General features: G+C 35.0%; 1 protein-coding gene across 1 annotated transcript in view; it reads right to left on the reverse strand.

The window, feature by feature from the left end:
* The window catches only part of PLEKHA7 (pleckstrin homology domain containing A7), a 153,219-nt gene that overhangs the window by 5,770 nt on the left and 130,767 nt on the right, over nt 1–16,682 (reverse strand). The window contains exons 14-24 of the mRNA XM_069857687.1: nt 14,564–14,632; nt 14,315–14,395; nt 13,035–13,184; nt 12,010–12,111; nt 8,438–8,546; nt 7,134–7,372; nt 6,517–6,705; nt 6,016–6,133; nt 5,099–5,178; nt 4,496–4,696; nt 1,292–1,444 (exon numbers count right to left, since the gene is read on the reverse strand). Coding sequence (XP_069713788.1) covers nt 1,292–1,444; nt 4,496–4,696; nt 5,099–5,178; nt 6,016–6,133; nt 6,517–6,705; nt 7,134–7,372; nt 8,438–8,546; nt 12,010–12,111; nt 13,035–13,184; nt 14,315–14,395; nt 14,564–14,632 — 1,491 coding nt within the window. The remainder of the gene's footprint in view (nt 1–1,291; nt 1,445–4,495; nt 4,697–5,098; nt 5,179–6,015; nt 6,134–6,516; nt 6,706–7,133; nt 7,373–8,437; nt 8,547–12,009; nt 12,112–13,034; nt 13,185–14,314; nt 14,396–14,563; nt 14,633–16,682) is intronic.

Here is a 16,682-nt window from a genome sequence, read left to right on the forward strand (position 1 = left end):
AATATATATATTTTTTTTAATGTAAATATCTATCTCTATACTACAATTAACCTAGATGAGCTCATCCTGTCACTTCCAGAAAAACCAACTCAGTTATCTTGTGAACAGCGAATATATTGGCGCTGACGACACAACTGAGTCCATTTCTTTATGAGGCATAAAAGTACCTCAGGTACAGAAGTGCCTGGCAGGTGAAAAGGATGAAAGGTACATGAAATGGCAAAGGGCAACCAGGGTAACCTGAGAAAGAAGCTTTACATTCAGAGCTTCAGACTTACTTCGGTTACTCTGAAGTAGGACAGAAATGCCTATAAGCAAAACTGTTTCCTATCCTAGGCTTAAGGCACTAAGTACAAAGTGATTCTCATAGCCCTGGAGGCCTTCTGGAAACAAATCTGAACAGCACAGTGCAACAAGGAAAAGCAATATGATGGGAATATTTTTTTCTGTTTCTGAAGTTTATAGGGGCACTGCATTTCTTGTAGAAAATACACAAAGATTAACTGAAAGATACCTTCATTCATAGAGATTAACAGGTAACAGCTCACCGATTCTACCTCCTACAAGTATCCCTCTTAATAAAATGATACATTTCTGACTACTTTCAGAAGAGTAAAGGTGCTTGCTAGTCTAATTATCTTTAATAATTTTACCGATTTTCCATCTACCATGGCACTTTACACTATGCATATAGTACCTACCAAAATCTTTCCACTTGCTGTATTCTTTCCTTTCCACCAGATGGCTCAATCGCATTTCAAACAAACATTTTACTCAGTCAGTAAAGTTGAAAAAAGATCTAGTGCCCAGAGCATCAACCAAGTCATTTGAAAAGCCAACAGGAAGTTGTTTTCTGTTCTGACCAGGATAAAGCAGCACTCCCCTTCTCTATCATGTTTTGCCAGACACATGAAGAGTAAGGTAGCTCTGGGGAACTTTGACTTCATGGCTGTTTCTTTTTTTCAAACATTCTTGATGTTGTCTTCTCATGTTTTTTTCCAATTTATAGAACATTGACTAACCTAATCACTTTTTCCTCTATAAAGCCCGAGATGTTTATTTCAAACAGTTAAGCCAACCTTTCAATTTCTTCTCTTCACTAAAACACAATATGAACACAAACCTTACAGAGATCCTAAGTGCCAGACTGTGAATTTTCAATGCCCAAGACTTCCTTTAGTTCAAATTTCCAGCTAACTTCTGCAAGAAGAGATGAGAATTCACTACCTAAAACTTAGAAAGGATAATATTTTGTGGTACTGAATAGGAGGCAAAAAAATATCAGTGTTACCTCTCTGCTGATATCTAAATCGTAGTCTTGAGGCTCCAGGTCTGTCTCAGTCACTGCTACTGGGTGAACTTTTAACCATTCATTTTCATGCTTGTCTTCTCCACGAATTGCCCTCTCAAGTAACTGCAAATCAAATTCTTGCTCTCGTTTCCACTGGTAATAGATACAAAACAATTAACAGCATTCAACCATACCGCCAAATTCATCATTTAGCAATGTAAATTACTACTGCTGCAAATGCTATATGGCCGATAGAATCCACAGAGCAAACCCCTTAGCTGACAAGAGAAAGAAAATGTAACTATTTCTTTGACCATATCGTTGGGAGATTTGATTTCTAGCAGTGCTGCATGGGTTTTGGAGTATTGTTGAATTCTATAGGCAATGTTCAGTCGCATTAAATTCTAACCAATGTATTAATCACAATTTCATGTGTGCTGCTTGCTACATAAAACATCTTTGGAGTCAACCAACTGACAGACTAGTCCTAGGCATGCTAACCAGGCAGTGCTGTGGGACTTTGAATCATTACAGAGAAAGGCTCTTTATATTGCAGGTTGAGAACTGCAACTTGAAAATTTGATGCATCTTTCTAGAAAGTATGTAGTGTTTAAAGCTAACAATATTTCACATATTAGCATTAACTTGTCTTGAATAAAAAAAATAATAATTTAGTAACTTCTAAGCTCTTACGTTGTTACTAAAGAATCTAGCTACCTGCAACAATAAAAAAATTCACATTCTGTCTTTACAACATAAACATATAGCAATAATAAATTCAGGACATATTTAAATAAAGCAACAGAATTTTAGAGCTCTCAAATCAATGCACAGTAGCTCCTTCAGAGCTACCCATAATGCAGCTGCATATAAGCTCACGCTTAAGAACACTACTAACACATTTTGTTCAAAAAATTAAGTTTGGTTGCAGGGTCATTCTGCCCAGAAGATCTCAGCAACTTTGCCACATGGAACTGAAACACAGTATTAAGAGCAGTGGGAAAGAGAAGGGACAAAAAGAAGAAGAACAACAAAACTTTCTCCTCAGGCATTTGAGGGTGTCAATAGGAGAACGTGCCATTATATGCTTCTTAAAAACATTTCTAGTATTTCTGATACAAATCTTGGGCTTGTTTTGATTGAAGTTTGAATTTCATGTGAAGTCTTTAAGACTTCATTACGCTACTTGCATTATTAAATCTAATTGAAACCTATTCATGCACAAGCTCTCAGTATTCACTCAGAAGACATGGACACTTCTTCCATGTATACTAAAAAAGTTAAACAGCTAGAAGGGAAATGTATCTCAAGAATTAAGAGGTTTCTTTACAGAATTCAAGATTAAAAAAAATATATTTTCTCATATAAGTACTCCAAACTCATTCTTCTACTCATATTCGAACCAGGCCTGATTGACATGATATATTTTAAAAACACAGTATCATTTTCAAGTTACTATATATATAGGTAAGAAAAACATCAAACCATTATTATGTAGCAGTATTTTTATTGGCTTTGATGTTGCGACTTTTACATTAAAAAGGCATTGTATATAACACATGAATTCATGTACTGTGATCAATAATGTCATACTACACTTGAGAGCTGACCGATTAAAAATTAGAGAGTTACACATACAACGTATGTTTAAAGCAAATGTTACATATTGAGCAGCATTTCAATTATACATTGAACTGTTTGCCATTTTGGCTGCTAAATAATTGTAGTGCTGTAAGTAATTGTGCTATCAAACATGCTTTTTGTCTATCAAAGCCCCATAGGTACAAGAGATGACCTCCTCAAAATCTTGCTAGGGCTGAAAGATTCTATTTTAATTCTTTACAGCAAGAAAAAGACCAAGATGGCACCCAAATTTAGATAAAGTGTTTGCCACAAACGTTAATAAGGAGTGTTACAAAAATGTTTAAATTTGACTTGTGTATGTTATGTGAGCCAGGAAACATAAGCAGCTCAGATTTAGTCTTCTAATTAAAATATTAAAGTAACAGTGATACTATAGTCCTACAGTTCCCAAATATTACACACTATCTTTAATGAATTTGTGACTGCAAACCAGAAGACAAAATAGATGAACGTCTCCAAGTAGTGCATTTGTATTTACTGGGAAAGTAAATATAAACAAGTGGCTGTAAATTAGTGCTATTGAACAGCGGGAACGAAAGGCTGAATATTATAGGTTTTCTTTTTAATGCTAGCAATTGACAAACATGTACTAAATGCAATTAAGCCTGGTAAAAATTGAGTAGTCCAGTTAGAAATTTTAAAATAACTACAAAATTCTGCAAATTAAAAACAAGCAAACAAAAAAGGAGGCATTAGGTATGATGAGTGACAAATCTAAAAGCAAGAGATCTTGTGCAATGAATTAGGTAAAACAAGGTGATCATTCTAAAGCTCTAGTGGATCAAATAAAAAATAAATTAAAAGACCACAGCATAAGTGCAATTACAGTACAGTCCTGGTTTAGCACCAAGTGAGCGACTGAGTAACTTCATCAATTAGAACTACTTTGGCTAGTATCCAAAATGCATCATTACAAACTTATCATCTGTACAGCATTTAATCTCAGAACGCAACAAAAATCCTTGTCCTTCAGCAGCTTAAATTTGAGCCTTATTAGAATATTCTACATTTTGAGCTTTAAAGAATTTGTATCAATTAAAAAACATTAGCTCTCCCATAAATTTCTAATCAGTGTAATAAGATTTTAAAACTGATTAGCCGTTTGTCATCTCTTTAAATAAACAAACACCTCATTGGTCTGGTATTACCACAGCTACCTTGTAGCAAAATTTATGAAAAGAAAAATATCCACAGTGAATAAGAAGATTCTAAAAGGCCCATTCCATTACGAAGCAGTTTTAAAACTGTACAAGCTTCTTATACTTTCTAAATGCAACTCCAATAAAAAAGCAATCATGTCTCTGAAATCACTCCAATATACTCACATCTCCACTCAGTACACTAACCTCTGACCAACTTACCTGCTGAACCTGTCACATACACTGTTAACTACTAGTAAAAAAGATCATCTGATACTCACTTTCTCTGAACTCATTTTATACTGTAAAACACTAATTTGATTAAAATAGAAGCATCACACACACTCAAGTGAAAGTGCTTGCTAGGAAAAAAATTCAAAGATATTTTTAGTCTAGTCCTTTTAAGGCATATCTAACATACTGAGCCTATGTCTGCAGAAATGGGCCTGATGAAAGACCGAGATGAAACAGACTGCCTTTCTCCTTGGCTAAGAGTTCTCTTGCGCTCACGAACTAATGCCTTCTGATGTCGCTTCATTCTTTCTAGCTGTTCCTCTGCACTCATCTTGCCTCTTTGGTGGTCTCCAGAGTATAAGCGTTCCAAGGCACTCTTTGGTCTCTCCTGCAGAAGTTGCAAGGCACATAAAACACATGTTGTAATTAATACTTTATAAGAAGTATACAAAAAATTAACTCTTCCTTCTCCTTATTACTAAATTAACATGATTTTGTTCTATTATTTTTGCATTATTTTGCATATTTCAACTCTACATTTTCTACTACTACTACCGATTTGCAGTTCTACGCCTTGCTCTATGAATCAATTTCAAACACAGCAAGTTGTCTGCCTGCTTCCATATTCATTTAAGAAAGTGAAATTTGGAGATTTTATTAGATCACAGGTGTTGGGTCCTCTCCAATGTTACTATCTATCCCACTTTTTCCTGCTATACAAAATACAGTCTGGGCTTAACTACATTGAACACTTCAGACATTTGCCTCCAGATGTCAATTTAAAACATACCTTGGACCTATCCCTTCGAAGTGTTGCATATGATGAAATGGTAGATGATTGGTGCAATCTAGACGTTGATCCAGATAAACCTTTATTGGGAAAAAAAGAATGCTTTAAAACTAAGTGACAAACAAAATTAAGACAAGCACCAGGTATTTTAAATTATCATGCTGCTTCTACTATAGTCTGGCTACTATTTTAGCTCACATTTCACATTTTGCAGTACAGAAGATCATGAGAGGCAGGAAATTTCATTTCAGCCAAAAATAATGCATTTCAGGTCACTACTGATAAAAATTCAGAAAGATCTACAATAATTTAGAAGGTTATATTAAATGAGATATTGGGTGAACTCAGCTGCATAGTAGTAGATAAACCATACAAATAATCACAACTATGAATAAAATCAAACCTTAACATTCACAGTTAGAAAGGAAAGAAATAAGAAGAGAATGGCCAAGAAACTAATTTCCCATCCCCAAATGTCTTCTCTATCCTCACTTGTGAAACAGTTTCACGACTGTAGCACAGTGGAGATGGAGTGTCAAGTTACAGGTAGTGTCTGGGCACATTTTCTTCTTTATCACCTTCATTTCAATGGCAACATTACTTCAAAAAAAACTTGACTTTATTAAAGATCACAAAGAAATTCTGAGGAAAAATAACTCAGAATATAGAAGACATTCTAACAGCTAACTTCATGTTTTTCTATGCTCTTTTTTAAGCATAACATGTACTTTGTAGAAGTCTGGTTGTCTGTAACAGCACCATTAAAATGCACAAAATCTCTCAACTTTCACAGCATTTAATAGTTAATCTAAAAATAATGTTCTGACAATAAAGAACATTTCCAGAAAATACTAGGAGAGAAAAGTTCCTATACAGACAGTATTGTTGATAATCAACTACATAAATTCCTTGCTTACCACGGGTAGGTAATGTCTGGTATCCACTGTTAGAGCTTATTAAACCACTGGAAGGTTGGCTGAGGTCACCACCTATCATTGCTAGTTCTGGTTCACTCACATAAGAACGCAGTTCCACCTATATTGAAAAATAATCATCAGCTCAAATGAAGTCACAGACAGCAAGTTTTAACATTCTTTCATTCAAGGTCAGGTAAGATGGGGCTCTGAGCAACCTCATCTAGTTGAAGACGTCCCTGCTCACTGCAGGGGCGCTGGATTAGATGACCTCCATGGTCCCTTCCAACCCAAACCATTCTATGACTCTATGATCTTAAAAGAAATGCTAAAGAATTGTTTCTGTATTACAAATTACTTCTCTACCGTTATGATATGGCATAGATCTCTCCCTGCCACTACCTCTCTCCTCTTATTACGAGACACAGAGGTCCACGTATTTTGCAGAGAGCATCTTCTATTATACATTTGTGTATCTTGAAGTGGAGGTGTATGAATGCTCACCCTATAATCTCCATTTACATACTGTCCGAGTTCTCTATCTCTCTTTCTTTCATCTGACTGACGTTTCAGACCACGCACTGAAGTGTGTCTGATGACAGTGGCTTCTCTCGGGAGAGGTGGAACAGCTGGTGGCTGATCATCAGGACTGTACAACTGAGGGAGTGGAGGCCTGGGTGGTGCTTCATCTTCCTGGTAAGGGGAAAATACAGGTATTTGGCAAACAGCTGGAAAAGTCTGGCATAAACCGACAATATTCATGATGTTACATGAGTTATTTGCGACTTCCTTAGTATTCTCTCCTTTGTCTACACCAGGAGCTTGAGTCTTCAAAACTAAAACAAGACCCAAGAAAGCAAACAACTAATCAACCACAAAGCATTACCAAAGAAAGCTCTGCACTGGTACATTCTAAAACAGCATATGGCTACTGTACATAAAGCTCCAGGTACGCACATACATTTTTCTGTAAGTGCTACTGCTCATTTTCAATACAAACACCTTAACTGTCTCCCCGTAGTGCCTCCACATTGTGTGCACATCGAAACCGTGAAATTTTCACTGTTTTTACCAGAAATAAATGGAAACATTGGTGAATGAATCTCACAAGCAGTACTTACAATCTTTGGCTTTAGCTTAACTGGTGACTGAAGAGGTGGCTCAATTTTTTTCAGCTGCTGTGTTTGATGCAGCGCTCTGGACTGGAAATAAGGCTGTGGATACAGCCTGACCTCCAGAGGGGGTTTAACTGGGCTGGGTGGAGGGCTTTGTGGAACTGAAACGTTGCTCTCCACAGTTGTGAGGGAAGTTGGTAAGGAAGGCACTGAAGACTGAGAAAATGAAGGCACTATTTTTCGCTCTAGGGAAGAAATACGCGAATGTGTTAGGTGATGTTTCTTATCAATAATGTTTGTAAGAATAGCAATTAACAACCTTAGACTTCATAAAACAACCCCAATACTCTCCATATTGCTTTGAACAATAATATATATTTTTTGGACATAAAAACATTTGATTGTTACGTTATAGCAGGAGTGGAAAAGATTTTCTTGATGAGGATCAAGCAAGCTTTTCGGACTAAAAATAAAACCACGCAATTTAGTATCTTCAAGTAATATTCCTTGGAGAGGGCAGTGGGAGGGAAAGAAGGAAGAAGGAACAGCCCAAGAGTCATGTGAAATCAGTTCATAGGCTATCTGGCCCCATGCCACAGATTCCTTAAAATGCATATAGATCTAGATAAGGCTAAGCACTCATAGCCATACCTTAAATAAAATCAGATCTCACAGTCTCAAAACTATTTTATCTCTGCATGTAAAAAGTAAGCAAAGACACTTTAAATATAAAGTGAATTTATAAGAGACGTTAACAGTCTCTTAATATCCCAATGCCTCAGGTCTTTTCTTTGAAACATAATAAAGCAATTGAAATGCAGACCACACACACTTCCCTCTCCTCTTTTCCATAGTTGATGATGTTGCTCTGGCCACCAAACACCTGCTTGAAGAGGGAGGGGGAAGGCAACTGCAGCAGGAGCAGCTGGGTGGCATCCAAGAAAAAACAAAAGCAGAGAACACAGAGAAGAGCTCCTGGACAGAATGCAGAACAAGATACTACACTGGTATCAGCCTGGTATGTGACAAATTCTTTTTGTAAGTCGCAGAACTTAGCCCATTATTATTACTACTGTTCTGGTGCCACCAGTATGTGAAAACAAGCAACAAAAAGCATTTTCGCTATGTCAATCAAAGAAATGCCAAGTTAATGTGTTCAATCAACAGAGACTTCTGCTGCAATCAACAACATAATTAAGTGGATTTTCTGCAGTAGAACAAACTTCTAGACTATTTGTTCAGATCCAAACATTCAGTTGCATTTGTACTTGGTTTGTTTTTTTTTTATGTTTCAGTTAGGTTTTCCTTACCTGGATTCTTGATAGAATCTACTATGGTTTTGTAGTTTGTTTTATTTGCACTCAAGCCAGATATAACATCTTCAATTCTCCACAAGTCTTTCTGTATTTGTGTTTTCTCCTGATATTTGTCATAAAAGAAAAAAAAAGAAAAATCAACTACATCTAATTTTTAATTTATTATGAGTTTTTAACTTGAGTTAAATAATTAATTTAAAATATAAAAGAAACAAAAAACAGTAAAAAACAACATCTTTTTTTCCACTGAATTTAGTAGAGCATTTCCTGAATCTTGGAAAAATTCCTGTCAAAGACTAGGGGAAAGTGACACAGTCACATTTTTCTCTACAATAGTAGTCAAGCTACAAACACCTAGCTTAATGTTCAATATAAAATGAACTTAGAGAACCTCTTCATTTGAACTTTGTTCTTAAATCCTGTATTAGCACACTTAAGATTGCTAAAGCAGCCTTACAAAACTCAGCTTAATACATTCAGGGGAAATGTCCGACATAAAAACCAAAAATTAGTACAATCTCCCTGAATACTGCTGTGAACTTCTCAACGGCTTTTAACAGATAAAACATAAAACCAAAACTAAGACTAAAGGGCTGACAAATTTTAATTCTGCTTATGTTTGGGTTGTGAGACCCACTGGACATGATGTACTACAGGCAGAAACAACACACTGATGCTGTTTCAGCAGTTGGTCTGATTTTGTATCCTATTTGCTTTACTGAGCCTTTTCAGGAGGAAAGAAAGGGATGCTTTATGTACAGTTCGGACTCCACCTTTGCATCTTGCAGTCAGAGGCCTTGCATACTGAAGCTACCACTTCAGTCATATGTTCATTGCAATCACCACAAATAGCTATTCTCATCTATGTAACTGAAGACTGGTAATTCTGCCTTCAAAAATAGGCATTAAAAAGAAACTCAGTAAAACCAAGAAGAAAACTATATTTTTAAAGAAAGCAGAAGGCAGTGAAACATTTTAGTTAAGAATTGCTTACGAACTGCTCAAGAACTCTAGAAATTCATGACTTGCCGTGAGCTGCAAAATAACCATTAATTAATCCTATAAGCCTGAAAGAGAAAAAGTCAAGTAAAAGCTCTTACACCTCATAGAGCTAAGGAAGGCATATAAATCGCTTTCTACTTTCTGCCTCAGATCAGAAAATATGTTCAGTGAGGTTACAGATCAGCAAACAGTGTGCCAAGAACTCAAACATTTAAATGATGGAGCACGTTATTTGCCTGTAGTAAACTCACTCAATAGACAGGACATATCTTGAAAGATTGTCAGGATACAAACTATAAATCTGCATGTTTCATTTTATTTTTCTGAGATTAATCATAGTACAAGGAATCAAATGATGGATTTACAATAATCAAGCCTCAGATACGGTTAAAAAAAGCCATATGTACAAAAAATTTTGCTTCTGAAACCACTCAGGAAATGATCAATCAGTAATGTAGAAAGGTCAGGAGATCTTTTAATATTATTTCTTCCCATTACTTAAATATTGATGTGAAGAGATCAAAAATGGAATAGATCTAAAAGATAAACAGATGAATTTATTTTTAAATTATGAAAGCCAAGATTGCTGTTCACAAAAAGGGTGTAAATATACTTTATGGACAAGCATGAAAAGCAACTTGGAGAGGTAAATCAATTTATCTAACCTCCTTCATATAAAAACATAATATAGAATGATTTATAAAACCAGATCAGAAACACCAGCTAAAAAGTTATCACTGACAAAACAGCACATCCCAGTTAATTTCAGCATGCTGAGATCCCCCCAGCCCTTAAGCAAAAGACAATGAAGCTACACTCTTAAAAGCAAGATTTACTCTCGCTGAGCGCCTTGAAACATTTACCTTTTAACCTCTTAATTAATGCTATACAACAACATTATCTGTTTCCTTCAGCAATTTTAGCCTGCAAATTTACTGAATTTTTAATAACATTCCGTGAAGACTGCATTTTTTAAAATAAAGTGTGTATTAATTTAGTGCTATGGAAAATACTAGATAAACAATCTTGAATCTACATACCCTTGCGCACAGATCAAAAAAAACTATTATGGGTACTTCAAGTGAGACTTTGTTGAAGGAATATAGTTTTAAGAATATTCAGTACTTTCTGAAAAAATCAGCTCCCCTTAGTACCTCCAAAATAGGTATCCAGGAACAGTTTTTTATATACTAACCGAAGACAAGCACATCTATGCATGCATATATATACACACACACACACACCACTAAGCATACATACACAAACCACATAACGTGCATACGTTTGTGTGTATGTGTTCATATGTATTTGCTATAATTATGTACGTATGTGATGTGTGATGATAATAAAACTTAGTTAACATTTCTTCCGTTCAAACTACATTCCCTTCTACATATATTGCTAAATCACCTCCCACACATCCAGTATTTTAAGCACGTTCAATGCACAACTGGAAATTGTTTGTTAAAGTGATTTAACAAAGTACATTTTGTTTAAACCTGTAATTTCCCTTTGTTAAACAAAAAGACTTCATACAGGGACGATTTTATTCTAAAACATCCTTGGAATTTTGTTGAGGGATGTACTGTATGGTGGAGCTCAATTACATAATATTTGGGCTCTAGAAACTGAATCAATCCCCTGCCCCTCAGAATTTTAAGTAAATTAAAATGGACTTTGAAGACTGATGAAATCAAAAAAAGTTTCAGAATTCTTGCTTCGATGTGAAACACATATCCATTAATGGTAACAGACTACAACTCATATCTGATCAGATATTTGTTGCAAATAAATTTAAAAATGTTACTAGTGAGCTCTTTTGCTACAGGATGTTTGGGAAAGTAGGCTAATATTGGAGAAAAATACACATTAGTTCTGTTCTTTGTGCTTTCTCTTTTAACCAAAATTTTTCTTCTTAAATACAGGAAAAATAATCCAGACTGTGTTCCTTGTTTTAAGAATAAAATCACCAGATGTAAACAGGTATGTAGAAATAATCTGGTATTTCACATCCAGTTTAGCAAACAGAACAGCTTAACTTCAAATAAAGCTTCTTTGTAACATTCAATACTGAATAACTGATTTAAAACCGAGTGCCTTTCAATAACCGATGGCTGTTAAACACTTATTCCACTTCACAAAACAATCTGCAGAGATATATCTTCCATAAATAGAACGACATGACAAAGAACAAGCAATGACAATATAACAAGCTAGTGACTGATGTTCTTAGAAATGGATAAAGCCAACAATGTCAGATCAAATAAACGGAAGACTAAGAAGTCCTGCATAGTCTTATAAATTAAATACATTATCAATGTCAAGATGTCAGCATGTAATAAAAACATAATAAAATAATGACAAATTTGCTTAGACAACTTATGAGAAACTATTATACATACTGCAAGATCACTAGTTACTGCACAGCTGTGCTGTTACAATGCCTTAATTTTGCAAACTAAGCACAACAGCCGAAATGGCAGAGAATTTCTCTTCCGAGTGGATAGCTTTCAGTTCAGACAAAATCATCTCATAAGTAACCTAGTGTCTGGTAATGGACTCACCTGAGATACCAACGAGCTATTCATCTGTTCCTGTAAGGCTTTTTTCAGCTGGCTCACATCCTTTTCTAATTTCAGATATTCATTCCAGGCATTTTCCATTTCCTATCAGCAGAGGAAATACTCTAATACAATGTTATGATAAACTTGAAAATCACACTATTCTTTCTCTAATTGAACACTGAAGTGTTTTTAAGATAGCATTGCTTTATTATAAAAAGAAGCAAAAAAAATTCATTTTGTAGTCTACATTTTTGCCTAAGAGTTGATGCTTTATAGCTTGCAAGATTGAGTCAACAACCTGTAATTAAAAAAATTCTGGCCAGATTCCTCACACAAAATCATAAAACCAGCATTTAATAGAACCTGGACAATGACTAACATGCTATGAAGGAATCAAGTTTACTTCAGTTCCATTTCCTTTTACCTTACTGCTCAACTTAAAACAAATTTATAACTAAAATTCAGTCCCCTAAACCTGAACTCAGGCTTTGAAACACAAAGCAGGTTGTTTCTGTAAAGCTCAACAGACTCTGTAGTAATGGCATTAGAAGTAAATAAACAAGCAGACATCTGGAAAATAATGCTATTCAACCACCCTTTACTTAGATTATTTTCAGCACCCATGGTGCAACAATAGTGTGCCTTCTGACCCAGAACTGAGAAAAATCAAGTCCCTGGAGCATTTTTATGGAAAGAATTAAGAGTTAAACTTTCCCTCTGAAGTCTATAAAAGAGATCACTTAGGAGTCGAGGGGAAGAAATCATGGAGGTCTGTGAAGCCATGAGTAGCATGGAGAGAGTGGATAACAACTGACTATTACCCATCCCTTCCCATGCAAGAACAAGGGGCCATTGAAAAGCAAAACTAGAGAGATTGTTTAAATTTTCTTGTGTTAGTTTAGTATACTGTACCTTAACCAAATCAGTTAAGAGCAGGACTTAACACCACCGTCCAATAAGCAATGCAGTTTTACTCTAACAGGGATTTAAATTACAGTTTTCTTGAAACAATCAAAAACATGTACCGTTGAAACTTTGGATATTTCAGCCCGAATATGTATGAGATCCTCTTGCAAAAGCCTCTGCTGGTAAGAAATCTTTTCTGCATGTTGTGGTTGGTCTTTGTACTGTTCCATCTGCCTGTGTAAAACCTCCAAAACAGACTCCAGCTGATCCTAACAAAGAAGATGATGTCAGTAAGCTTACACTATTTACATGGGATTTTATGGATCTCCCTATAGTGACATAAAAGTTGTTTTCCACAGCGTCAATCTTTCCTATAAGCCACTAGAGGCTAGGATAGGCCTCCTGTTGTGTAGACTAAGATGTAAATGAAAACGTGCAAGAGCCTCAATTAACTACTATAAGCAAAATTATCTGATTATTTTCCATTAAATTTTCCACTAAGGAGACAAAACTGCGGATTAAAATATTGCCTAAAACACTAAGTAGGCCCAATTCATTCCATCAGGAGTAAATTATACTGAACCATTTTTGCACCATAGATTTCTGAAGGATCCATCTGGACAGTACTTTCATTTTAGAAAAGATTTTTTTTTTCTGAACCACTTGATTTATTGACAGCTATAGCTCATAGGCAGTGAAGCAGCTAAATATACATAAAGACAAGAAAAGGCAAATCACTTTGTTATTGTTTACTACTTGAACTCTGATTTGAATCAGTATGGAGGAAAGGAGGTGGGTACCAACTAGAAACACGCCACAGGAGATATTCCAGCATTTCAGTCATAACCCTCAGAACTAAGTTCACAATACTAAATATAAACCAGCATAGGTTTCTGAAATTACTCTGAATTTGAATCGATTCTCCCTTCTTGTGCTCCTACTTTTTATTGTAAAAAATACCCAAAAAATGCAAACAAACAACAAAACCCCACAAAACACAAAAAATTAAAAAAAAAAAACCCAAACAAAACAAAAATGCAGAATCAAAAAACCACAAACCACCACACAGTGGTGGTAGCTGACTGTTATGTATGCAAACAATCTCTGTGCTGTTAGGATGAACTGTGAACAAAATATGACTCTTCCTGACATCACAGACATATTAAGACATAAAGCAAAAACATTTTGTAATAAATGCCAGAAAAGGTGATGTATATGGTAAAGGTGATTTATATATATAAAACAATTCTTTTCCTTATATAATTTATACACGTGTCCAAAGAAAACTACTACAATGCAAGCAGCATCCAGTAGTGCTATTTTTTATTTGTAATTCCATATTTTATGATTAGATGAAATTTGTTATTTTATTTTATAAACCCCTTTTTAATCTACTTACTTTGTTTTCCTTAAGGGCCCTTATTTTGTCCTCCAAGTCCTGCAAAATTCTGTCCTGCTCGCAGAAAATGCTTAGCTTGACCTGAAAAGGAAATTACATAAATATATAATGTTAGACTTTAAAAACCAAGCAGAAAAGTCTACGGTAAAATATTATCAGTGTAAAGAGCATAATCATGTGAACACATAATAATACAACATGAACAGCTAAAACAATGCAAGAGATTCTGGAATGATATTTGATACTTACATCGATATCACTTTCTGCAATCTTGACAGGTTTTGTACTTCGTTCTTTTAACGTGTCACGCCCTGTCACCTAAGAGGAATCAGTTATAAAGATCTGAGAAATTTGTTGCAAACTAAAATGTAATTGTGCTTCAACAATGAAAACTTGTGTTAAATATTCATGACTATTAACAAAGATGAATAAGATTTTGAATACGAGATCTTTTGAATACGACTTTAGCCTTTAAAAAACGTTATCAGAAAGGACTACTAATTATATTAGGCTATTTATTAGGCTATTATATTAGGCTATATAGGACAGGACAAGAGGGAATGGCCTCAAGCTCCGCTAGGGGAGGTTTAGGCTGGACATTAGGAAAAAAATTCTTCACAGAAAGGGTGATTGGGAACTGGAACAGGCTGTCCAGGGAGGTGGTTGAGTCACCTTCCCTGGAGGTGTTTAAGGCACGGGTGGACGAGGTGCTAAGGGGCATGGTTTGGTGTTTGATAGGAATGGTTGGACTCGATGATCCGGTGGGTCTCTTCCAACCTGGTTATTCTATGATTTAATAACTCTTACAGTAGCTTAAAATTCTGTACAAAACAGCATAATCCCACTTCTCTACAGTTACAAAGGCCCCACTGCTGCAAAACCTAGTAGTTTTAACAGTTTGTTTTTAATAGCTTTCTTGAGGCCAAAGGACTTCAATAGTTCCTTTAAACACATGGTTGCAAGAATAACAGCATTAATTAATGACAAAAATTACAACTTTTTGGCAACTATTTCATTCTACAAAGGATAGCATCTTCCACAGCACAGGGTGAATTTTATTAAAGGCAGACTGCTATAAAAGTGCTGTAGTGGAACTGAATGTAATTAAACTATTTTGATATGTTTATAATATTCCAAATCCCTCATTCCATAAATCAGCAGTTTCATATTCAATTTCTGGTGAGAAGATTATTTTCTCACACAGTGTAGTTTTTAAATCAGTACAGAAACCACACTATATTATATTTCCAGCCTTCACTACAATCTTAAAATGAAGGCTTGACTATCTTTGTAGAAACATTTATTTCTCTTGTCTACATAGGACTCTTTTTGTCAATGAATGAGATTAAGAAAATGGTAATATAATACAGCTTATTAATCACACAGTTTTTAAAGGCCTTAAAATCTAATGACTTAACATTATTAGAACTCTTTTAAAGATCCATTAAAGTAAATACTATCTTACCAAAGAAATACCTGATGTTTAGAAGTATAGCACTCATATTCAGGATATTTCTATTCATACAAAGGTAAGAGTTTATGAAGAAAAAAAATCACCTAAAATTGTATTTAGTACTATTAGAGCATAAGTTTTTGGCTGGTTTTGATGGGGCAGAAGGGATAGTTTGCTTTTTCACTGGCTGACTGGCCATTTCCACACTTGAAACTACATAGTTTACTTATTAACCTAGAGGCCATCTCTTGGATCATGTTAGTATTCTTAAAGTAATTAGATTTTACTGTAAGAGTAGATAAATCTTTGATCCAACCTCAGTTTCTTACTTAACATGTTATATCAAGTTACCTATCTACTGACTGTATTTTCAAATAACAAAGAAGGTTTAAGACAGAACAGTACGGTCGCCCTTTACGTTTACTGTCTTCTCTCCTCCAACAGCAGACTCCAGTCAAAGACTTACCATGTGTTTTCATGTAGCAAAATGTTACTTTCCCACCTCCAAAATCAAAAACATTTACTGCCTCTTAAAACTTTCAATATTCAGATATTTTCATTTTCAACAACGTGTTTTATATTAGAAAATTACTTTCTTCCAAAAGTTATTTAAATGCTAAATCCTACATAGAATAATAACAAATGATTAAATATATGCATAAATAAGTGAGTCGTGGGAGGTGTCCCGGCCCATGGCAGAGGGGTTGGAACTAGATGATCTTTAAGGTCCCTTCCGACCCAAACTATTCTATGATTCTATAAATACTAGCATGTCAAAGTAATAAGTTTTCACATTTTACCTGCAAGCTAAGCAAATGCAAGTCTTTTTCAACCAAAGAAATTAACATACAAACTAGAGTCTACAGATTTCGAGGATATTTTAAATTGCATAATCAGAACTATAAAGAATTTGTT

Source organism: Phaenicophaeus curvirostris, chromosome 5, assembly GCF_032191515.1.
Source record: "Phaenicophaeus curvirostris isolate KB17595 chromosome 5, BPBGC_Pcur_1.0, whole genome shotgun sequence".
NCBI classification, from domain to species: domain Eukaryota; kingdom Metazoa; phylum Chordata; class Aves; order Cuculiformes; family Cuculidae; genus Phaenicophaeus; species Phaenicophaeus curvirostris.